The 23,096-nt window shown below is 59.3% G+C and overlaps 1 protein-coding gene across 4 annotated transcripts; it reads left to right on the top strand.

Annotated features, from left to right (window-relative positions):
• The first annotated feature begins 1,144 nt into the window (after positions 1-1,144).
• IL17RA (interleukin 17 receptor A) lies at positions 1,145-23,096 on the top strand. 4 transcript variants are annotated; one of them, XM_030834827.2, is made up of 15 exons: positions 1,145-1,418; positions 7,346-7,370; positions 8,026-8,172; positions 8,834-8,946; positions 10,433-10,559; positions 12,040-12,087; positions 12,201-12,364; positions 12,935-13,018; positions 13,241-13,325; positions 14,491-14,502; positions 14,782-14,883; positions 16,146-16,187; positions 16,667-18,091; positions 19,566-19,815; positions 20,406-23,096. In XM_030834827.2, exons 1-14 carry the CDS (start codon positions 1,269-1,271, stop codon positions 19,805-19,807), a joined length of 2,766 nt encoding a protein of 921 aa, XP_030690687.2. In that variant the 5' UTR covers positions 1,145-1,268; the 3' UTR covers positions 19,808-19,815; positions 20,406-23,096. The 4 variants fall into 4 exon arrangements, with proteins under 4 accessions (XP_030690687.2, XP_060162622.1, XP_060162624.1 ...); XM_060306639.1 differs by having other exon boundaries at positions 14,491-14,883; positions 19,575-19,815; XM_060306641.2 differs by lacking the exon at positions 14,491-14,502 and having other exon boundaries at positions 20,406-23,095.

Here is a 23,096-nt window from a genome sequence, read left to right on the forward strand (position 1 = left end):
CCATCTCGGAAGCGGCCGACTCCGAATGTCGAATTTTAGTAATTACAGCCTCCACATCTGTTTACACTTAGGATGAACATTTTCGGGTGTCATCTTAAAAATGTATGGAAGGATGCAGAGTTTTCCAAAATTCTTTTACAATAAACAGGTAAAAGTGTTTGGAGATGGCAGAGCTCCAGGCCTAATGCAGCTGGGTCCTGTCGGGCAGAGGGGGGTCAGACGGTCGCCAGGGGTCTGCCAACAGAGGGCAAAGGGCCTTTGGACAGCGAGAAGGTCCACCTCCCCAGACCTGGGAAGCCTGTCTGCATTACAAGGGCTGAGCGCATCTGGGTCCGCGGGTGTCGGGGGCCAAAAGAGGCGGTCAGTTGTCAGGGAAGGAAATGCAGACGACGCTGGGCTTAGGATGAAGGAAGGAAAAGAATGAAAAGTGCACTTCCGGGAGGCACACTCGTCAGCAGCGTGTAGGATAAAACGGGAGGGCAAGGTCTGGGACAGGGGTTGACGGGGACCCAAGAAGGGGGCTGCCCAGGGGACTGGGGGTCTTGGAAGGCCGGGGAGGAGGGACTTAGTCCGCAGGCTCCAAAGGCAGGCTCCTCTGGACCGGAGACTAATAAGGGGTGATCAGCCAGGCGGACCCTCAGCAGACGTGGGGCGCAGGCTCAGCGCTGGGGGCACAGACGGCCGAAGGCAAGGGAGGCCCAGAGCCCGCGCAGGTGCGTGGGGACCAGTGCTCCCACCTCCTCGGGGGGCCAGCGTTGTCGGAGCACGGAGCTGTCCCAACCTCGAGAAGGAGGACGGAAAGCCAAGAAAGCAAACTCTGGGTAAAAGGGTGAGGATACAGAGAGCCAGGGACTGAGAAAAAGGAGAAGAAAAAGAGGAGAGTAAGGCCGGGGTCGAGAGCTCGGGGAAGGTGTTCAAATAGAGTTTTACAGCCTGACGGTAAGAGCAGGGACGAAATACGGCAGCGAGCTGAGCTGGAGCGCAGGAAACGCTTGCCCGGGATTCGCGGCGCCGGCGGGGAGGAGCGCGGGGAGGAGCGCGGGGAGGAGCGCGGGGAGGAGCGCGCACCTGGGACGCACGTCGGGGCGGGACCCGCGGAAGGACTATCCTGGCCCGAGCTCTCCCCTCTGCGCTTCCCGCCCGGGGCAGGTCTGGAAGCCGGAAGTGGCCGTGTGGGAGCTAACTCGGGACTCAGCCGAGGTGAAGCCAGGGGCGCGCCCTCGCTGTGCCCCCAGCCCGGGCACGAGCCCTCCGCGAAGGCCGGAGCCATGGGGGCTCCGCGCCGCCGGCCGCGCGCGTCCCGGGGGCCCCCGCCGGTGCCGTCGCTCCTGCTTCTCCTCCTGCTCCTGTGCGGCCCGGGCCTGGGTCGCGCCTCCCTGAGGCTCTTGGACCACCCGGCGCCCGTGTGCACCCAGCAGGTGAGACCCCGACGCATCCCGGGGGGCGGGGGCCGGGGGCGCGGGGCTGCCGAGTGACAGGAGGTCCGCGCAGGGTCTCGGGGGTTCCGAGGCTCGGGCACAGAGCGGGCCGCCGTGGGGAGGACTCCCGGAGCGGCGGGAGTTGCTATGCGGACCCGGGAAAACACGGAGTTTGCTGGGAAAGATCGCGCAGCGCCGGTTGCACAACCTGGGCCGGCGTCCCAGCGGCCCGCTGGGGAGGGCCTCGGAGGAGGCGCGGCCGGCCGGAGGCGGGGCGCGCTGGTTAGTAAAGGGTGGGGAGAGGCCTACGGAGGGCGAGGTGGGAGCGAGCCCGGTTCCAGCCCGGGTCCTGGAACCCTCCTCCGCCGGAGCCCGCGCTTCGGGGACCCCGCGGCCGCAGCGCCTGGCTCACGGGCCCCGGGGCTGCGGGGGCAGCTTCCGGGGAGAGTTGTGAGGGCAGAGCGGTGACCCCTCCGGCGCGAGCCCTGGAGGCCGCGTGGACCCTCAGGACGCCGCCCCTGCGGCCGCCACCGACCGGGTCTGGGGTCCCGCTGGTCTGTATCCGCCCGGGCAGCTGCGCCGCTGTGCCCACAGGAAGCGACACACCCACCGACGGGTAGTGGCCTTGGGGTGGAGGCCCGGCTTCAGGGAAAAGACTCCCCTGCGCTCCTCTTGTTTTCCTCGGTCCACTCCCCTCCACCACTGGCGCTAAGAAATAACCCTCAGTATCTGAGTCAGAGGATGTGAAACAACCGAAGCGGTATTCCTCTTGACCTAATTTTGTCGAGGATTCACCACAAGAGGGTGGAGGAGGGTCAGCGACTGTTTAGCAGAAACTTTTCTTTTAACGTGAATGATTTGGGGACCGTCCTTGTGACTCCCACTCCTGGGCAAAGCGTGAGACCCACTCAGCAGGTCCTTCCCTTGGACTCGGTTCATTTCTCAATGGCCACTTGCCAGGCACCTGCAACATACAAGGTCCTGAAACGACAGAGCCACACTCCCTGATGATGACCAGAGGGGTGGTGAATCACCCCGGAGCCTGGAGCCAGTGCTCTCGGTGCAACCAGTGAGTGTACAGAATTCCAGGGAAGAGAGAAACTCCTGCAGCCTAGGGTGCTCTTTGCGGCAGAGAAGACACTTGGGCGGCCCTCCAGGACAGAGGTCTGGGGCGTTCCAGGAGGTGGAAAGCGCTGAGCCAAGGCCCGTGGGGGGGCAGGCTGAGGACTGAGGGGTCTGAGTGGCAGGAAAGTGAGAGAAGCATCGGGACATGAGGGAGGGGCTCCCCTGAGCCGAAACGGCCTGACCTCAGTTGCTCAGCGGGAGCAGGGGGGCTCGGCCTGATGGGGGTGTGGGGTGGCAGAGCGGGATCCCCTGGCAGATTCGTCTGCACCCCCCGGGCTCTGCCTTCCCACCCCCGCCGTACACCTGGCCACAGACACACGCCCCCCACGGCCCGCGCCCTGAAGAGAGAGGAGCGACGCCCTCCAGATTTCCCTCCCTCCGCTGGCGCCTCCGTGGACAGAGCACCATGTAGCGTCAGGGGACGCCCGCACTTGACCCCGGAGGACCTGGGTTTGCATCCTGACTCCACCGCCTACAGCCCAGTGCTGCAGGCGCGGGACGTGGGGGCTGACAGATGGTTGTGGACCGAAAGGACGAAGGGGAGGGTGAGCAGCTGAGTGACGAAGCCAGCTCTGCCTGCGAGGCAGTGACAGGCGGAGACCAAGCAATGTTGGTTCCGGTTGCTTGGATTTAGTGCCTCAAAACCCAGGGGACTCTGAGTCCCCCCCACCCATCCGATCCTTACTGGAGAAACTGTGTTTCCCTGGGGGACCCTTCCCACCTGGGCCTTCTCAGCTTCCCATGACCATGACCGCCAGCCCAGAAGAAAGCCCGCAACTTGGAGGTGGTCGGCGGGAGTGTTAACGCCAAAGTTTCTAGACGGGATATGTGTTCCTTACAAATTCTTCTTTTCCCAAGCACTTGCAGCTCTGACTGGGGGTGGAACGGCCGTGGGTTTAACCCCATCTTCTGGTCGCCACAGCTTTCGACCGTGATCCTCCCCGAGTGTCAAGTTGTGTGGTGTGGACACCGGGCAGTCGGGGCTGCGGTCAGTGCATCACCGCAGAGTTCATGGGCTCCTCCACTGGCTGCCAGCCTCTGTGTGAGATGTGACAGATAGCACATAGCATCAGCAGCAGGGGACGCGGCTGAGTCAGGCCTGGGCCTCGGGTGGAGCTTGTCTCTCAGCCGCCCTGCAGCCCCGGCCAGTCCCTCCACCGCCGTGACCCAGTGTTCCCGGCCATTCAGGGATGACTCTTGCCTCACGGGGTTGTGGGGAGAACACATAACACGCTGGGCGGACCAGGGGCTTGTGCGCTGGGTGTGCTGGGGCAGGAACAGTGGCCTGCAGCTTCATGCCGCCTCTGTGCCGGGGGTGACAGGCACACCTTCATTCAGAGCTCTCAATGGGCTGCCGGGCTGGCACCATGCACCTGTCTCGGAGACGCTGGGCGGCCGGCCAAGGTGGACCAAAGCAGAACTGTGTGTGAGGGCCCAGCCCACTTCTCTCTACCGGGCTCTCGTCGATGTCCGTGGAACTGTCTGAATCCTTCCTTGTAATCTTCACCACCGCAGATGGAGAGGGTGGGCCCACCTGCTGCGAGCGCCCCTTTTTATGTAGAGGCCACGTGGCCATGGTTAAGAGCGGGATTCTGGAGCAAAACTGCACGGGTTTGAGTGTCAGCTCTGTGGGGCCTTGGGCCACTTAGCTGACCTCCCTGTGCCTCAGTTTTTTCATGAATAAAAAGGGGATGATGGTACCGACCTCACAGGACTGTTGTTAAGATTAAATGACACGTGCGTACAAAGTGTTAGCGTGATGCCTGGCACAGGAGGAGAGCTCGGTGCACACTGGCCACAGTCATCATCATCGTGGGCATCCCCTCCTGGGCTTCTGCAGGAGGCCCTGACATAGTGCTGTTCACAAGCTCACAAATAATGTTCTGATCCTACTGCTTTTTAAATTAAAATGGGCATTTGGGCTTCCCTGGTGGCGCAGTGGTTTAGAGTCCGCCTGCCGATACAGGGGACACGGGTTCGTGCCCCGGTCCAGGAAGATCCCACATGCCGCGGAGCGGCTGGGCCCGTGAGCCATGGCCGCTGAGCCTGCGCGTCCGGAGCCTGTTGCTCCGCAACGGGAGAGGCCACAACAGTGAGAGGCCCGCGTACCGCCAAAAAAAAAAAAAAAAAAAAAAATTAAAATGGGCATTTGAAACAAAGAAATGAGGGGTGATTTGTTGGAGGGGAATAAAGCAGGGTCTGTCCTGGTGGTATCCAGAGGAGATCCTGAATGCATTTTTTTACACGATTGAAAACATTACATTAATGTAAATGCCTTATAGAAATTAGATTATAAGAAGAAAAAGTCTGCTATGGCTTCCCCTAAACAAATTCATGTTTTCATTTGTCTGTCTCACATTTTAATCCTTTTCTTTGTTTGGAATAATGTCATAGATGAAATTCTACCTTATAATTAACTCTTATCAAGGTGATATGTGGTGATCCTTTAAAATGGTACAAAGATGTTTAAAACAAAACCCAGCAGGCCCCTGCCCCCCACAATCCCTAAAACAGTCCCCAAAGAGGGTCACTTATACTGCCTCCAACTATTTCTTCTGGCACTTGCCTCCATACTTCTAAACGTACTTATATTGTTATTCTTCATTTGTCGATTTTAGATACTACCTACGGATTTACAATAGATGAAAATTTAAATTTCTTACATTACCTCCTCCCACTGCTTCCCCTCCCAGTCTTCCCACTGTGGTTCTATCAGTGCTCAGTGTTTGTTTGTTTGTTTGTTTGTTTTATTTGGTTGCACTGGGTCTTACGGGTCTTAGTTTCGGCAGGCAGGCTCTTTAGTTGTGGCATGCAAACTTTTAGTTGCGGCATGCACGTGGGATCTAGTTCCCTGACCAGGGATCGAACCTGGGCCCCCTGCATTGGGAGCGTGGAGTCTTAACCACTGCGCCACCAGGGTAGTCCCAATGGTTAGTGTTTATACTATAACAAATGCTAATCTTCACTGCTGAGGCAAGTATGTGTGCTTTGGTTGTATTTCTTTTCTGGTATAATTTCTCTTTCCTCCTGGAGATGATAATTCCTTTCATTCTTCACTTCCGTAATTTTCCATGTAACTAATGTTGGTTTTTTTCTATGAGATTTTGTCATATGTGTTTGTCACATGGCAGATATTCCATCAGTTTCATTCTGTATTCTCCAACCCCAGCCTGGACCGATTACTCCCCAAGCCTGTGGCAGTGGGTCAGTCTTCCTTCTCAGAGGTTAACTCCCTCATTTTGCTGGAGCATATCCCGCAGTTTCCTAAGTATGAGGGTGTGAGAAGTATAGATAGATGAATCGATGTTTTTTTTAAGTCTTTATGTGTGTGAAAATGTCTTTATTCTCGCCTCACACTTTTTTGATAGTTTGGCTGGGTATAAAAATCGCAGGTTAAAGATACTTTTCCCTCAGGATTTTTTTTTTTTTTTTTTTCCCCCTCAGGATTTTTAAGGCACCGCTTTGCTGCCTTCCAGCCCACAGCACAGATGCTAAGACAACCAATGCCACTCTGATTCCTCTCTGTGTATCGCCTATTTTTTTCTCTCTGTAAACATTATGATTTTCTCTTCACTCCTGGTATTCCGGAAGTCTCATGATGGGCCTTGGTCTAGGCCTTTTATTCATTTGCTGTGAAGGCCATTCAGTGGACCTTTTTAATTTGGAAATAATCAGTTCTAGAATTTCTTTTTCTTTTCTTTTTAATTTCTTCCCTCTATTTTCTGTGTAGTCTTCTTCTGGAAATCTAGTTAATCATGTCTTATCACTCCTCAGTTGAGTCTCTAAATACTCATATATTGTTTCTCCTATTTCTGTTTGTATTTGTTCTACTTTTGGAGAAATTTCCTGAATTTTATAGCCCAGGCCTTCTGTGGAATTTTTTATTTTCAAGATTTGTTTTGATTCTCTGCTTGCTCACTTTTCCACAGTACCCTGTCCTTCTCATGTGGATGAAGTGTCCTCTCTTATTTCTGTGAAACTGTTACATTTTGTTTGTTTTAATTTTATCCTGTTCCCAGCATTGTCTTATTTCCTCCAAGAGCTTTTTTGTTTTTTTAATTTGGGGGGTTTTGACATATTTTTCATACAGGAAATCCTTCTCAGATAGCTGGTACCCTTTGGCTGTCTGAGAATATCTCAAGACTGAGGTCCTAAAGGCTGACTGGATGCCCTGTGTAGACGGGCATTTTGATCACTGAACTTACTGTAAGGGTCAGGCTGGTGGTGAACGTGGCCTGTCTGTTGGGCGACCCTCAGGTGTCGAAATCCAGAGGTCTTTTCTCTGGGCCTGGCTGCCAGCATTCTTTTTTTTTTTTTTGGCTGCACTGGGTCTTTGTTGTGGCACCTCTCGTGGTGGTGCACAGGGTTCTCTAGTTGCGGCACTCGGGCTCAGTAGCGGCACGCGGGCTTAGTTGCAGTATGTGGGATCTTAGTTCCCCGAGCAGGGATCGAACCCAGGCCCACATGCATTGGGAGTGTGGAGTCTTAACCACTGGACCACCAGGGAAGTCCCCATGCCAGCATTCTGATATCAGGGCAGGGAAAGAGGCTAAGGGGCCTCCCAGCTCCTAAAGGCACTCAGAAAATGCCAGTTCCATTTGCCACGTGCTATGCCCACTTCTCACCCTGTGTCTCCTCAGTTGACAGGAGAGAAGTGTGGTCCCTCCCCCCGAGAGTGTCCCTCAAAGAGAGAGGGAGGGTGCCTGTGTTTCATTCTTGAGAATGAGCCCGGGGACGCCAGAGCCCGGCTTGTGGATTCAAGTTCTTTCTTGTCTGTGATTACCTGCTTCTCTTTTCCGCAGGGGCTGAACTGCACAGTCAAGAACAGTAAGTCACCGGTTTTTGTTTTTCTCATGTTGCCGCGATGAAGCGCTGACCCCGCGCTGAGCTGACGAGGGTCCCAGCCCCCAGCAGGAGGACCCCTGAGATTTGGGGCCGCACCTGCACCTCCGTCGAGGACGTTCATCGTGCAGCAGTCAGGATGGGAGGCACAGGCCTGTCATCAGGATTTTCTCTGGGGTGCTACCCTGGTGAATGTGTAATACGACTCTTTCGCCAGAGCTGTCACCCTGAAGTGGGCGACACCTGGGGTGGGACCTTGTCTTGTGTTTTAATTCAAGGAGGAGGCGCACAGTTCAAGTGTCTGTGCTCATTAGGGACCCCGCACATGACAATAGGGCAGCTCTTCTGGTTGCCCCACTCTCCTGCCCCACTTCCAGCCACTGCCTCCTCTCAAAGCCAAGGGCATGCTTTGTCGTCTCTCCTAAGGTGCCCTTTAGACATCAGAGCTTTGCCGTGACCCCAGACAGGCATCGGGAGAGCGAGCAGGGCTGGGCAGCTGAGAGCACAGCCGCGGTCTCGGGCACGGCCTGACCGTGAAGGCCTGGCTCCCTGGACCCCCGAGAGGTGTCTTCTTTGGTCTGCGTCTTTGGTTTCTTGCAGAGCCTGCCAGCCTCTGATTTCTGCCTTTCCTGGCCCCCAGGTACCTGCCTGGATGACACCTGGATCCACCCTCGAAGCCTGACCCCCTCGCCCCCCAAAGACGTGCAGACCCAGCTGCGCTTTGTCCACACGCAGCAAGGACACCTGCTCCCCGTGGCTCATGTCGAGTGGACGCTTCAGACAGACGGTGAGTGGGCGTCTGGACGTGCTGCCCACCTCCGGTGAGCCCACAGATTGGACCGCCCGGCCCTCCCCCCAGACTCAGAACTGGGCTCCCAGCCCTGTGCTCAGACGCGAGGGGCCAGTTTAGTGAGAGGACCCGTCGTTTCAGGCAGTGAGTCCTTTTCAGTGTTTGGATGTTAACCCACGATCCTTCAAGGAAGGCCTTTCTTCAGCCTAAAATTTTCGTCACCCCGGAAAAGGCGTCAGGTCGTGAATTGTCTGACTGCGGGGCTGGCCTTCCTGACAGCAGTGCCCCAACCTCTCAGGGGTGGGTGACCAGGGCGCCCAGACCTGTGGACGGCCTGGGGGAGTTCTCTTCCTGAGGCTCCAGCCCCGCTGGCTGCTGCGTCCTCTTCAAGTTCGGGGACACCCCTTTGACACCCACAGCGTGTCGCCAATGCCCTAGCCACGAATTTGCAGAGCGTTCGCTTCGAGCCCTGGGTAAAGTGTCGCTGTCCGTGTCCAGCGGGGTAGCTGTCCACGAGACAGTGGCTAATACGGCCCAAAGGGAGCTTGGAAGGAGCAGGAAGCAGAGGGCGGGTAAGACGGGACATGCTCCCCACCACCCCGGCGGTTAGTCATCCTTGATCTGCAGCTGCGGCCCCTCCCCTCCCTCTGCCCTCCAGCCAGCATCCTCTACCTGGAGGGAGCGGAATTGTCTGTCTTGCAGCTGAACACCAACGAACGTCTGTGTGTCAAGTTTGAGTTTCTGTCCACACTGAAGCATCATCACAAGCGGGTAAGACTCCAGCCGGGGCGGGGGGCGGGGGCGGGGGTGGTGGTGACCATTGGGGAACAGCACATGCACGCGCGCACGTGCGCACACACGCCGCTCTTCCTTCCTACCTTATGTCGCCGCTCGCTGTTGCGGCTCTGTGACCCACGCATGCCAGCCTGCCCTGTACCTGGGTCAGCCCGGGGCCTCCGGGAGGAGAGGCTCTGCCCAGACCGGAGCTGCCGTGGTTTCTGCTGCAGCTGCTGCCCCTTTTGCTGCCCAGAGCCGGAAGTGGATTCTCTGTGAGTTTGGTTAGAGCACTGATGCTCAGCGCGTGGTCCCAAGACCAGCAGCATCACCTGGAGCTGTTAGAAATGCGGGTTCTAAGGCCCCACCCAGACTTCCTGAATCAGAGGCTGCGGGTGTCTAAACAGCAGCGGTTGGTGGTGACAAGCGATCCAGGCGGTCCTGACCCAGGCTCATCTAAACACGCTGCTTTACGTCTGGAAAGTGGCCGCTGGCAGGGCTCCCACAAACACAAGCAGCAAAGACAGATCCCCTGTCCCGTGTTTAGTGGGGACCCCCAAACTACTGCTGGAGGGTGGTGAGGACCAGGGACCCCCACGGACTCCACCAGGGAAGTTGGAGTCAGCGTGTGTCACCTACACCATCCAGAAAAGGTTTGCGCAACGAAGATGCTGTCAGGCCTGGGCAGGGGGGCGGGGGGGACCTCGTAGCCCTCTCGCTGCACTTCTGTGCTCCAGGACGTTCTCAAGAGACCCCTGGCTTTCCCATTTAAGGAGGCAGAGTCACTTAACAAGTAGTTTTTAGCTGCCCCTTGTGTGCTCTGGAGTTGGAGAGGGCCGATGAGGGAGGGGGCTCTTTCGTCTTTCCCCAAATTCTCTTGCTTTTGGCTCCCACTGTCTCCTGATGAGGCCAGATCTAGGTTTTTTAAAATAGGCAAGAAAGGGACTTCCCTGGTGGCGTAGTGGTTAAGAATCCGCCTGCTAGTGCAGGGGACACAGGTTCGAGCCCTGGTCCGGGAAGATCCCACATGCCGCGGAGCAACTAAGCCCGTGTACCACAACTACTGAGCCCGCGCTCTAGAGCCCACGAGACACAACTACTGAGCCCATGTGCCACAACTACTGAAGCCCACGTGCCTAGAGCCCGTGCTCCACAACAAGAGAAGCCACGGCAATGAGAAGCCCGCACACCGCAATGGAGAGTAGCCCCCGCTCGCCACAACTAGAAAAAGGCCGTGCGCAGCAACGAAGACCCAATGCAGCCAAAAATAAAATGAATTAATTAATAAAAAAATAATAATAATAGGCAAGAAAGACCAGAAGAAACGAAAAACAGAGAAACAGATGCCTCCGACTTGGGAGCTTGCTGTAGTGGTTGTTTTCTCCCTCTTTTGACTGATCCTTTGGGGGTGGATGGGGTGCACTTTGGGCCCAGGTGGGTGAGAGCCGTGACCTGTTTGCCCTCCCCTTCTCCCATCTCCTAGTGGCGTTTTGCCTTCAGCCACTTCGTGGTGGAACCCGGCCAGGAGTACGAGGTGACCGTCCACCACCTGCCTAAGCCCATCCCTGACGGGGACCCAAACCACCAGTCCAGAAACTTCCTGGTGCCCGGTAAGAGCGCCCCCCCCCAGCCTTGCCTTCACCCCTCACTTTGCAGTCAGCCTGTGGGACCCACGGGACAAACAGGTGCAGGGCCAGGTTCTTTGCTGAGTGGCCACAGCCTCCACTCCCTGAAGGCGGAGCCCGTTCTTGCGACACAAACAGTGGGTGTTGGCCCACGACCCAGGAGCTTCACGGGACCCGGAGTCCCTCCACGGGGCTGAAGACGCACGTTTCCTGCCCAGAACGTGTCAGGAGCACAAGCCAGTCCCAGGAGAGCTGTGGCCCTGCTCCCAGCCCCGCCCCAGCTCTCAGTCCCTCATTCTTCCCCCACGTCCCACCTGCATTTATCCCACGGCTTCCCCTCTTGCCACTACTCCTTCCTCCTGGGACGCCTGGCAGGCTCATCTTCCAAAGCATCATTTGACGTGTGTGCACCTCTGGGGTGCATCTCTGTCCTCCCCAGCATCTCTGCCACTGCCTGCTTTTCTCATTGTTAAGAGCCAGGCACACCTAGACGCCGGCCCCTTGAGAACAGGGCCTGGACCCCACACCCGCCTGTGCGCCTCCAGACGCCCACAAGTGGCCCTGCATGTGGGAGGTGATCGGGAAGTGCTTGTTGAAGTCTTCTTCATCTCCAGAGCACCCCCTGCTCACACACGTGCACACATGCATACTCCTGTGTGTGCACACACGATCTGTTCACCCGGCTTTCTTGCCCCTCGTGTCACTCCCTGCTCCCCGACATTCCATCATCTTGACATATTCGTGACGTGATATTACGCTATTTGCTTTTACGGTCTCTCCCACTGGAATGTCATCCTTGGAGGGCAGGGACTTTGTCTCACTCACCACCGTATCTCCAGGGCCTAACACAGGGCCTGGCACGTATCGGGGGCTCAGCCAGTATTTGTCAAATGAGTGACCCCCCCGCCCCCTCCCCTGTCCCTAAAGCGGACTGGCTCAGCCCCTGTCACTTGCGGTGATTCATGCCTCTCTCGTGCCTTCTGAAACCAAAGTACAAACGTTGCAGTCAAAGAAATGGAGGGATCAAGAAGACATCTCCAGAGGAGTGGTCCCCACGGGCTCCCTGCGTCCGCAGCACCATGGAATCACCTGGGAACTTGTCAGAAATGCAGCTTCCCAGGCCCACCCCAGAGGGGCTGAACCCAAGACTACTGTGAGGACATGGGAAAGTTGGGGAAATGCTGCCGTTCGCTGAGCGGGACACAGTCCTTCTCTCCTCAAGGGCAGAGGCGGCTCAGGAGAGGGAGCCCCGGGGGAGAGGAAGCAGGAGTGGACCAGGACCCCTCGGTCCCAGGCCTGTGGGGCCTCTGGCCCATGGCAGTGTCTGTCCTGGGGCTTCTCTGAAGGGCCAGCTTTGAGCAGGCTCCCCAGAGGCAGAAGGCTGTTAGCTCTGGTGTCAGAGGCCCCGCAGGAGCCAGCTTTCCAGGGGAGGCGCGTGACGGTTGCACTTTTTCCCGGTCCACAGACTGCGAGGACCCCAGGATGAAGATGACCACGCCCTGCGTGAGTTCAGGTAACTGGCAGGCAGCCCTGTGGGGGGCTTTACTTGGGTGCACTCGCACACACGCACACCTGCACGCGTGCTCGCCCCTCACTCCCGGCCGCGTCTGTGCCCCTGGGGGACAGGCAGCCTGTGGGACCCCAACATCACTGTGGAGATCCTCGAGGCCCACCAGCTGCAGCTGAGCTTCACGCCGTGGAACGAGTCCACCAAATACCAGATCCTGCTGGACAGCTTTCTGCCCGCGGAGAACCGCAGCTGCTTCCGGCGCGTCGTGGATCTGGACGTGGTAACTGCTCTCTCTGCCGCTCTCCTAACCCCCCCAGCTTGGCTCAGAGCCGCCTCTCCAAGCCTCAAGGCCCAGGCGCTCAGGCTGTGCTGGAGGGCGTGACCTGGGCTGCCGTCCTCCCTTCCCACGTGTGACTGGAGTGTGGCTGGTGTGTAGTTGCTCCGACAGCTGACGGGACATGGCTGTCTCTGCCCTGCACGCCCGGCCCTCTGTCCTCCCCTCCCCCACGTTTTCCTGGTCCTCTTTTTGTTAGCCTTGTTAATTCCATTATTGCAAAAAGGATTTGAAGACTTTAAAATGTGGAAGTGAAGGCAAAGGGGAGTAAAGGTGAGGAAATAAGATGAAGCCAGGGCAGGGCCAGTGCAGGACAGGTGTGTCCGTCCCCAAGATCCCCAGCGGCCAAAGCCAAGCGGGGCAGCTGGGTGCTGGATGCAGTCCTGAGTCCACACAGCCACGGCCCTGGGGAGGGGCCGCTCCTCCTGGAGCGGGACCTGCCAGCCTCTCTCCCTGGGGCCTCCTGGGGGCGCATCCCAGCAGAGGCCAGGGCCTCACTGCCCCTCTGCCCTGCAGCCTGCACAGGAGGCCACCCGGCAGTGCTGCAACGTCACACTCACCCTGCCAGACTTCAGCTGGTGCTGCCGTCACCACGTGCAGGTGGGGACAGGGGTGGGCACGGGGTGGGCGGCCCGGGGCTCGTGCTCCCCAGCGACCCAGCACCGCTACCGGCTGGGATTTCCTGCCCGGCCCCTGGCCTCACCTGGGCAGGGCCCTTTGCCCCCTCCTGCCCAGCAGCTGCGGGAACGTCCTGGAGGGGCCGGCGGGGTCCGAGGTGGGCCACGTCCCCCTGCCTCTCCTCCCTGCGCTCTGTCCTTGCAGATCCAGCCCTTCTTCAGCAGCTGCCTCAACGACTGCCTCCGACACTCGGTGGCCGTGCCCTGCCCAGGGGTCCCACACACCCCAGGTGAGACGCACGGCGGCCGGGGCACACCCGGGGGAGGGCGGGCGAAGGTCAGCCGGCCGACCGAGCCCTGACGTCGTCCAGGCCTGCGCTGTGGGGCCTTAGAGAGACTCCAGGTTGGACTCCTGACTGCCTTTCGTTAGCTGTGTGGCAAAGCACTTAACCTTTCAAAACTTCCGTGATTTGAAAAATGGGGATTCTTATTGTCCTAGTTACAGTCAAGGACCGTGTAGTGAACAGGGTGCTCTAACGTGTCCATTTCTAGTTCTCACAAACTGTGAGTCATAGTACTACCTGCTAAGTCCTGTATACTAGGTGCTGTGCACTGTAGTGCTGTGTGCTGCGTACTGTGTACTAAGTACTGGGTACTGTGCACCACAGTATAGGTACTGTGTACTATAGCGCTAAGTATATCTTACTGTGTGCTAAGTACTCTGTACTGGGTTCTGGGTACTATGTACTTTGTACTAAGTGTGTACTGTGTACCTTATACTGAGTGCTGTGTACTAAGTACTGTGTACTACGTAATATATACCATGAAGTGGAGACTCCCTCCCCCAGGTTCATAGGTGAGGAAACTGAGGCACAGAGATGTCAGGCACCTTGTCCAAGGTCACACACCGAGGAAGTGGCAGAGCCCCGGTTCTGACCTGAGCCCCCAGCGCGCTGCCCACTTCCCGTTCAGAAGCCTCCTGCAGCAGACGCCAATCAAAAAGCAGCGGAGGGGCTTCCCTGGTGGTGCAGTGGTTGAGAGTCCGCCTGCCGATGCAGGGGACGCGGGTTCGTGCCCCGGTCCGGGAAGATCCCACGTGCCGCGGAGCGGCTGGGCCCGTGAGCCATGGCCGCTGAGCCTGCGCGTCCGGAGCCTGTGCTCCGCAACGGGAGAGGCCACAGCAGTGAGAGGCCCGCGTACCGCAAAAAAGAAAAAAAAAAAAAAGCAGCAGGCATTGCACTGGCCTGGACGGAACCCGGCCTCCAGGTGGAGGCAGGCGTCTCCCAGTAGGCCACCAGCTCAGGTGTCCCCTGTAGGTGGTGTCGCTAAGTTTACTAACCTGTACAAAGGGCTGGGCGTCGGGCCAGGCCGTCAGCAGGCCCCGGCACGGCACGCGGGTGCTGGGTGTGTGACTGCTGCTAGTAACTGAGAGTCTGTCCTTGGTTCTTATTGCAGACACCGTTGAAGGTAAGGCCGACTCCTCCCAGTCTCTGCCGCCTCAGGGGACACAGAGGTCCCTGTGTCCTGGAGTGGAGCCAGGCAGAAAGGCTGTACCAGGAGGCGGCCCTGGGTGGTGGGACCATGGCCCATCTTGGTGTCAGGGAGGACCCCCCAGGGTGGGCGGCTGGTTGAGGACCCCAGGGCTGGCACAGCAGAGAGGGCAGCTCAGGGAGGGCAGCGGGCGGGCCCCCGGGGCTGGTGTCACAGGCCTCCCTGCCACGCCATCACGCTGTTCTCCTGCCACAGACCACGTGCCCCTGTGGGTGTCCAGGTGCATCCCCGGCCTCTCCATCCTGTTCGTGGGTTCCGTCATCCTGCTGACCGTCTGCCTGGCCTGGCGGTTACCGGGTAAGGCCAGGGGCTGTGGGCCCACCTGGGGCTTGCCCTCTGCCCCGCCTCTCTTCCCGTGCCCCTCGTCCCTGCACCAGCTGGGGGACTGTGCTCACAGCCCCACGCATCCCCGCCCTTCAGCCTGTTAATAAGCATCGGTTCCCTCCGGCTGCGGCCCTCTCTGGCCACGTTCTAAGCAGGAGGAAACATGGGTCTTTGGGGTGGGGACTTAGCCTCTCCCTGCCCCTCCACGACCCCGATCTGGGAGGCCGTTTCCCCGTGACCACAGCTCACGCTGGGGAAGATGACCAGCCGGGCGCGAGACCTGTCGAGAGGGTCCTTCCCTGGGAGAGTCCCGCGTCCAGGTCTCTGCAGGCGTCGGGAGGCCGCCTGCTTCTCGTGCTACACGTCTGACCTTTTCCCGAAGCGGCCACTCCTCGGGGCGAGGGAGGACCTCAGAGTTCTAGGCAGAGGCCCAAAGGGTGGGGCTTGAAATCAAGGTTCCAAACGTCCGCCTTGGCCGCATGGCTCTGGTGAGTCAGCCCTGCTCCACGGGCCCTTCGCTGCCTCCAGGACGAGTGGTCACTTCAGCACGCTGGTTTACCTCCTCACCCCAGAGCACCAGCAGGAGGGACTTCCCTGGCGGTTCAGTGGTTAGGCCTCTTCGTTCTCATTGCCAAGGGCCTGGCTTCACTCTCTGGTTGGGTGACTAAGATCCCACAAGCCACGAGGCGCGGCCAAAGAAGAGAAAAAATACCAGGAGAAAATGTAAGGGGCCCAGTGGCACTACTGCTGGAGGCATCTCGGAAGACTTTGCCTCCTGAAAGGACACGTCTGGGGAAGGGGCTTTCCCTGAAGGCGAGCTCTGCTTGGGGATGGCCACTGTTGGGGTGTAACCTCCGAGGCACCGTTCTGGGGGTCCCAGCCAGGTCAGTGCTGCAGACCCAGCACCGTGTGACCCAGCTGGTGGGGTGTGCCGGCCACTTCACACACAGACCCATTTCACAGAGGAAGAAACTGAGTTTCAGAGGCGTTGATACCTCCCGCAGGTCACACAGCGGTCATGGGAGGGACGGTCTCCCTGCAGAGGCCCAGAGCGTCTAAGAATGCTACCTCGACCCCTCCCTTGGTCGGGAGTGGGGCAGAGCTCCCAGCAGGTGCCCCTGTGAGCTGGTCCCTGTTTCTCTTCCAAAAGAGCCGTTCTGAGCCATCTTGTAAGATTTGTGCTTCCTGCAAGGACACTTCTGGAGTATCACTTCTGGCATTTCTTTTCCTCTCAGGGTCCCGTCACGGAAAATGTGAAAACGGCAGCAAATGCACAGGTGGGCGCCTCCCGGCTTGGGCGGCCTGGGTCTGGGGTGAGTCTGTTCACAGCGGCCTGGAGGGGCCACCCAGTCAGCTCCTGTCCCTCAGGAGATGACACCTGCCGGGGACCCACCTCTAGCTCCGAACAGAGGGGACCTCAAACAGCGAGGCTGGGCACCCGTGTTTTGTGAAAAGAGGTCCTCCCGAAAGCAGCTGTGTGTAAACGGGCCTTTGTGTCTTGTAAGGAAAAAAGCAATTTTAATTAACATGGAGGCTAAAGGCCAGATAAAAAAGGGAGACTCTTCCCCGAGGGCACAGGCTGTTTCACAGGCAGCCAGCACGTCGAGGCCGCCGCCTTGGGCTTATTCTGAGGTCTCAGCTGCGTTCTGGGGGCTCGGGAGGCTTCCGGCCAGCCGGGCGGGGCTGTCCCCGGCCTGGGTGTGTGGTCAGCGCCGACATGCCTGAACCCTCGGCCTGGCTTCCTTGTTCCCCTCAGACGTCCCGCCCGCTGCCACCAGCCTGAGCCCCCCACCCCTGAAGCCCAGGAAGGTCTGGATCGTCTACTCGGCTGACCACCCCCTCTACGTGGACGTGGTCCTGAAGTTCGCCCAGTTCCTGCTCACCGTGTGCGGCACCGAAGTGGCCCTCGACCTGCTGGAGGAGCAGGCCATCTCGGAGGCGGGGGTCATGACCTGGGTGGGCCGCCGGAAGCAGGAGGTGGTGGAGGGCAACTCCAAGATCATCGTCCTGTGCTCCCGAGGCACCCGGGCCAAGTGGCAGGCCATCCTCGGCTGGGAGGACGCCGCCGTCCAGCTTCGCTGTGACCGCGGGAAGCCCGCGGGGGACCTGTTCACGGCGGCCATGAACATGATCCTGCCGGACTTCAAGAGGCCGGCCTGCTTCGGCACCTACATCGTCTGCTACTTCAGTGACATCAGCTGCGAGGCTGACATCCCCGAGCTCTTCAACATCACCTCCTGCTACGCGCTCATGGACAAGTTTGAGGAGGTCTACTTCCGCATCCAGGACCTGGAGATGTTCGGGCCGGGCCGCATGCACCGCGTCGGGGCGCTCACGGCCCAGAACTACCTGCAGAGCCCCAGTGGCCAGCAGCTCCGCGAGGCCGTGCAGCGCTTCCGCCGCTGGCAGGCCCAGCGCCCCGACTGGTTCAAGCTCGAGAACCTCTGCCTGGCAGACGACCAGGACCTCCCGTCCCTGGACGAGGAGGCCTTCGAGGAGCCGCCGCCGGGAGGAGGGATCGTCCGGCAGGAGCCGCTGGTGCTGGAACCCGCCTCCCAGGGCAGCCTGCTGGTGGAGCTGCTCCTTGCGGGGGAAGGAGGGGGCCCGTCGCGGCTGGAGCCCCAGCCTTGGCCCCAGGAGCAGCCGGCGGCCCAGACGCTCCAGACCACGGTGGTCCCGGTGGACGGGGCGCCTCCAGCGCAGGCGGTGGAGCCCATCCTTCGGGCCGTCAGGAGCGGTGCCGCCAGCCGGCTGGCCCTGGCTGGGGGAGACGAGGCCTGCCCGCTTCTGGGCGGCTGGGGCCCGGGGCGGAACAGCATCCTCTTCCTCCCCATGCACCCCAAGGACCCGCCCGTCCGCAGCAGCCCCACGGGGCGGCCAGACGGCTCCATGTTGCCGTCCCTGCAGCAGAGCCCGCGCTGCCAGGATGTGCGCACGCCCCCTGGGGGGGAGCAGCGGCGGTCTGTGCAGTCCGACCAGGGCTACATCTCCAGGAGCTCCCCGCAGCTCCCGGACGACGCCGACGGGGACCGGGGCGGGGGGCCGGGCGGGCAGCCGCTGTGTCCCGAGGGCCTGGAGAGCCTGCGAAGCCTGCAGCTGCTGCTCTTCTTCCAGGAGCTTCGCAAGAACCCTGGCCTGGAGCCCAAGGGGCCGCCGCGTGGGGCCTCCCCTGCCCAGGGTGGTGAGCACGTGTGTCCGTAGGTGTGCACGTGTGGACGTGTGTATGCTCATGTGTGAGATGTGTACCTTTAAAACGTGAACATCTTGGGGCTTCCCTGGTGGCGCAGTGGTTGAGAGTCCGCCTGCCGATGCAGGGGACGCAGGTTCGTACCCCGGTCCGGGAGGATCCCACACGCCGCAGAGCGGCTGGGCCCGTGAGCCATGGCCGCTGAGCCTGCGCGTCCGGAGCCTGTGCTCCGCAACGGGAGAGGCCACAGCAGTGAGAGGCCCGCGTACCGCAAAAAAAAAAAAAAAAAAGTAAACATCTTGGCTCTGTCCCCTTAACCTTTCTTCCCGTGACCGTCCCCGCGAGAACCCACAGCCTGTTCCCAGGAGCTAATGGCGGTGTCCTTGGGGGTCCGTCATTCGTTCCTTCAGCCTTTATTTTGTGCCCCGCATCGCCCTGACCATCAGGGAGCTAGCTGCCCTTCCAGTGAGAGGGACGGGGTAGCACGCGGGGTGGGGCGCGAGATGCAGAGGCTGCCAGAAGCTCGCCCGAGGCCATGAAGTCCTCAGAAGGGGTGCCTGGCCCAGGGGGAAGCTTCTGGAGGAGGATGTGTCTGAGCCGAAGGAGCAGCTCGTTTCCCAGGCTGAGGGCTGCAGGCGAGTGGGGCAGGGCCGTAACCGAGCCTGCCACGGAAGGCGGGGCAGTGGGCGCAGCCTGGGGAGGCCTCGGGGCCAGGCTGGGTGCAGCGGGGGCTCCTTCACCAGAATGAGCTGCTGCCGTCAGGAGGCTGAGGGCCAAACACACCCAGTCATTTTCGGAAAGAGACCAGATAGAAGTGAGGGTCGTGGCGCCTGACGGCATCAGCATGGCGTGAGCCCAGCGTGGCCTCGGTCAGCGGGAGACCTACGGCCGAGGGTTCTTTCGGGGCCGCAGGCTGGGCCCCTGGGCTGCAGCGCCCGAGCTCGGGAAGCACAGGGAGCCCCCAGCCCTGTGCACGCTGGGGTCCCCACCCTGGGATTCAGGGTTCTCTTTGCCTGTACCTGAGTCCTGAACTGGAGCTCCAGGCTCCTGCACGGAGGAGAGGATTCTGAAGTTCGGTGGGAAATCAGATACCAGGGTGTGCGCACGCGCGTGTGTGAAAGAGCTTATCAATGAAGGAATGAATAAATTTGTTAACTCAGAATTCCTGGCGGTCGAGTCACACGTTGCTATAGGTCAAGAAGTTCCTCGTGGCAGAGGCCTTTCTCGTGGTGAGGTTGTGGCTGGTAGCAGCAGGCCTTCGAGGCCCAGGCCCCGGACGGTGCTTAGCTCACAGCCAGCCCGCTGGTAGCAGAGGACCAGGTGCGGGAGTGCTATAGACTGGCGTCAGTGTCCCCCCAGATCCTGAGGTTGACACCTAATCCCCTGTGTGATGGTGTTGGGGAGGATCTCTGGGAGGAGGTGAGGGCGTGGGTGGGGCCTCGTGGATGGACGAGTGCCCTTCTGGGAGACCCCACAGGGCCCCCTCGACCTTCTGCCGTGCGAGGACACAGCGAGATGGCCGTCTGTGAAGCAGGAATCTGCCGGCACCTTGACCTTGGACGTCCAGTCTCCAGCACCGTGAGGGGTGTTTCTGTCGTTGATGAGCTGCGCAGTCTGCAGTGTTCCGTTACAGCAGCCCGAGCGGACAAGGACGGGGACAGAGGAGCTGAGCCTTCCCATCCGCCAGCCTCTGAGGCACCATCCCTCTGATGATGCAGGTGGGTGTCATTGGGTCCAGACTCCCACAGGCTTTCTGAGACATTCCCCCTGCTTCCAGTCAGCGCGTGTTCAGCATGCAGAGTGTGGATTCCACAGCCGGAGCCGGGGCTCTGCCGTGTGGCAGGATGGCCAGCCCCCGTGGTTCTGGTCCCGGGAGCACGCCCTCCATGTGGATCGCCTTCCCCACAGACCTCAGATTCTTGTTTTGCTGGCCTTTGAGGCCAGATGTCCCCAGTTGGCATTGTCCACTATGTTCCCTTTGTCAGCAGGACTCCTGCCTTTTTTCCTAACAGCTTTACTGAGATAGGATTCACAGCTCATACAACTCACCGTGGACCCTGTACAGTTCAAGGCTTTAGGGGCTCAGAGCTCAGCAACCTTCCGCATAATCAGTTTTGGAACATTTTTCTTATGCCCCCAGAGAAACCCAGCCCCTAATCATCACCCCAACCCCCAACCTCCCGTCGCTAGGCAAGCACTAATTTCCCTTCCGTGGTGTGCCTGTGTGGACGTGGCGGGTGTGAACGGAGCTGTGAAGTTCCCCAGGTGCTCAGCCTTGTTCTGCCCACTCTCCCTCCCCCTCCCCCAGAGCCCCCAGTCTCACACTGGTCTCAGCTGGCCGCAAGTGCTGGAGATTCCGTCAGCCTGAATGTGGTGTCAGCCATTTGCCAACACCAAGAGCATCAAGTGTGAATAAGGCCAGGCCTCTCTTCTCGTGCTGCTCTGCACCTCGGCTAATAAAATCCTGCCTCACCCAGAGAGGTCCTCCGAGAGCCCACGTCCTGCGGTCTGTGACCACTACCCCTGGACTCCTCTCTTGGACAGAGTGACAGAAGGGACTCGAGGAGGCAGGAGGACCCCCGGCCACGTGACCCTCGTGGATGTCCACGGCTTTTCCTGTAGGAAGACGAGGAGTGATTGCGCAGGGCTGTGGACCTTGCGGGATTCCTTGCTTCTGAACCAGCTTCTCCTTTCTGCTCAGGAAGGTCCTCAGGTTTCGGAGGGGGTTCTGTTCATCCCTTAAACATCCACTCGGCAGGCTGAGCCGGGCCTCTGAACGCCAGCTGTGATGGCTTTTACTGATTGCCTGCTTACCTTTGAATCGGAAAGAAGGGGGAGCATGATGCTCACAGGACGATGGCGTCTCCATCCTACAGCCTTCGCCCTCCGCGGGGGGCAGTCTCCCCTCCCAGGTAAACGACGGAGGGGCCTCCTGCGAAGACCTGCCCGGTGAGGGCCCAAGTGTCAGAGGAACGGGGAAGGAAGGGAGAAGCCTAGTCCAATGCCCCCACACCCAGGCACCCTTTCCTGGGGGGAGTCACCTTCGGTTGTTCACGCCTAAGTGTGACGCAGTGTCCTGGCTCCTTCCCTTCCTGAGAAGAGCGTCTGCCTGCGGCCTGACTGGGGGCCTGCGGGACTCAAAGGGTGTGGGTCCAGCCCCTGCTTTTTAGCCAGAGCCGCACAACGGAAGGGAGGCCACATCCGAAGGCTGCCCGCGGCCAACGGACGCGGTTCAGACCCGGATTCCCTTCCTGACCTCAGTGCAGCCTCCAGCAAGTGGCTCTGTCCTTCTGGGCTCGGGGGTGGAGGGGAGGCCCCCCCAGAGGGGCTGCGAGGACCCGGAGGGGCCGGCCATCGGAGCGCGGGGCCCCGAGTCCCCCGACCCCAGGCCGGCTGCAGGGCCAGACTCACCCGACACGACCTCCCCTCTTGAGCAGGTGAGGGGCAGCTCAGCCACGAGAAACGTAGTCAAGGTGGTCACCTTACCGTCCATCCGCATTTAGGGAGAAATGAAGACACGGTCTTTGCTGTTCTGAAACTATTGTATATGTAAGTTTTGTCCCCGTTATGATTGTGAATGTCTTGACGGAAAGGACCGTTTTTGCACATATCGCCCCAGTACCGCAGCCTGTGAGGGAGGGGACGTCGCTGCTGTCTTATAAGTGAGGGAAGGCCCTGGAGGCCAGGTGGTGCTAGCGCCCAGCTGCGGGGGGCAGGCCGGGCAAGTGAGGCGGGCCCTTGGCCTCACCTGAATAGCCCCTGAATAGCACCAGATGTTTCTGTGCTAAAGAACAACGACCGTAGTCTTTTTTTTTTAATTTATTTTTGGCTGCGTCGGGCCTTCGTTGTTGCGGCGAGCGGGGGCTTCTCTTGTTGCGGAGCACGGGCTCTAGAGCGCAGGCTCAGTAGTTGTGGCACGCGAGCTCAGTTGCCTCATGGCATGCGGGATCTTCCCGGACCAGGGCTCGAACCCATGTCCCCTGCACTGGCAGGCGGATTCTTAACCACTGCGCCACCAGGGAAGTCCTACTGTAGTCTTATTTTTATGCAGACCCCATGTTCTCCTAGACGCCCCAGACTCCGTTGTGTTGAAAACAAAACAAGCATGGCCTGTTCTCCTTTGTGATAGCATTTCTGCTTCTGGCTGGGGAGAGAAGGGCAGAGCATTTAAAGTCATTTCTCAGCCCTTCTCCCACTAACGAGTTATTCTCAGAAAGAAGGAGTGAGAGCCCAGGAGCTGAGGAATCACCCTCGGGCTGAGAGCCCAGGGGACTTGGCTGTGCTGAGGAAGCCTGGCTGGGCCACACCAGGCCGGCCGGGTCAAGAGCCCGCCAACCGCCTGGAAGGAAGTAGCCAAGGTGCACCCATAACGTTAACACAGACCCGCAAGATGATGACAGATGCCACGGTGACATTTAAGAGTTTAGTAAGGAAACCAGGACAGGAAAGATCTGAAAAGAAACTACACAGGAAGCTTGTCACAAGTCTCAAGTTTTTTATTTTCAGAACAGAAGCTGGTTTTATTTTTAAAAAGAGAAGGAGAAAAGAACGTGATAAATGCCAGCGAGGTACCACTTCCGTCCTCCAGGCTCTGACTGCCAGCTCGCTCTCTTCCACGAAAACTCATGGGCTCGGAGCCGTCCTTAGAGAAGGTCTGGCCCAAGCCCTTTCCAAAAAGATAAGGAGTCCGAGGCTCAGGGGAGGACGGCCTGACCTGCCCAACGTTAGAGGCGGGCAGCCCGGGACCCGTGCCCAGCTTCTTCTCCGTGACCGGCACGGTGGGCGCGGGCGCGGGCCCGGGGATGCTAGACACACCACAGCATCTCTGGTTGGACCCCGCGCTACAGGTGTTCCCAGAAAACAAGAAAAATGAAACTTTCGGGGCATTTCTTTTTGTGAATGAGGCAAGGGGAGTAAGTAAAAGGACTCAAGAAAAACACACCAGAAGGAAGGGGCTGACGCCCTGAGCACAAGTGCTGGCGGCAAGTGGCGGGAGGAG

The sequence above is a fragment of the Globicephala melas genome, chromosome 10 (assembly GCF_963455315.2).
Source record: "Globicephala melas chromosome 10, mGloMel1.2, whole genome shotgun sequence".
In the NCBI taxonomy this organism is placed as follows: Eukaryota; Metazoa; Chordata; class Mammalia; order Artiodactyla; family Delphinidae; genus Globicephala; species Globicephala melas.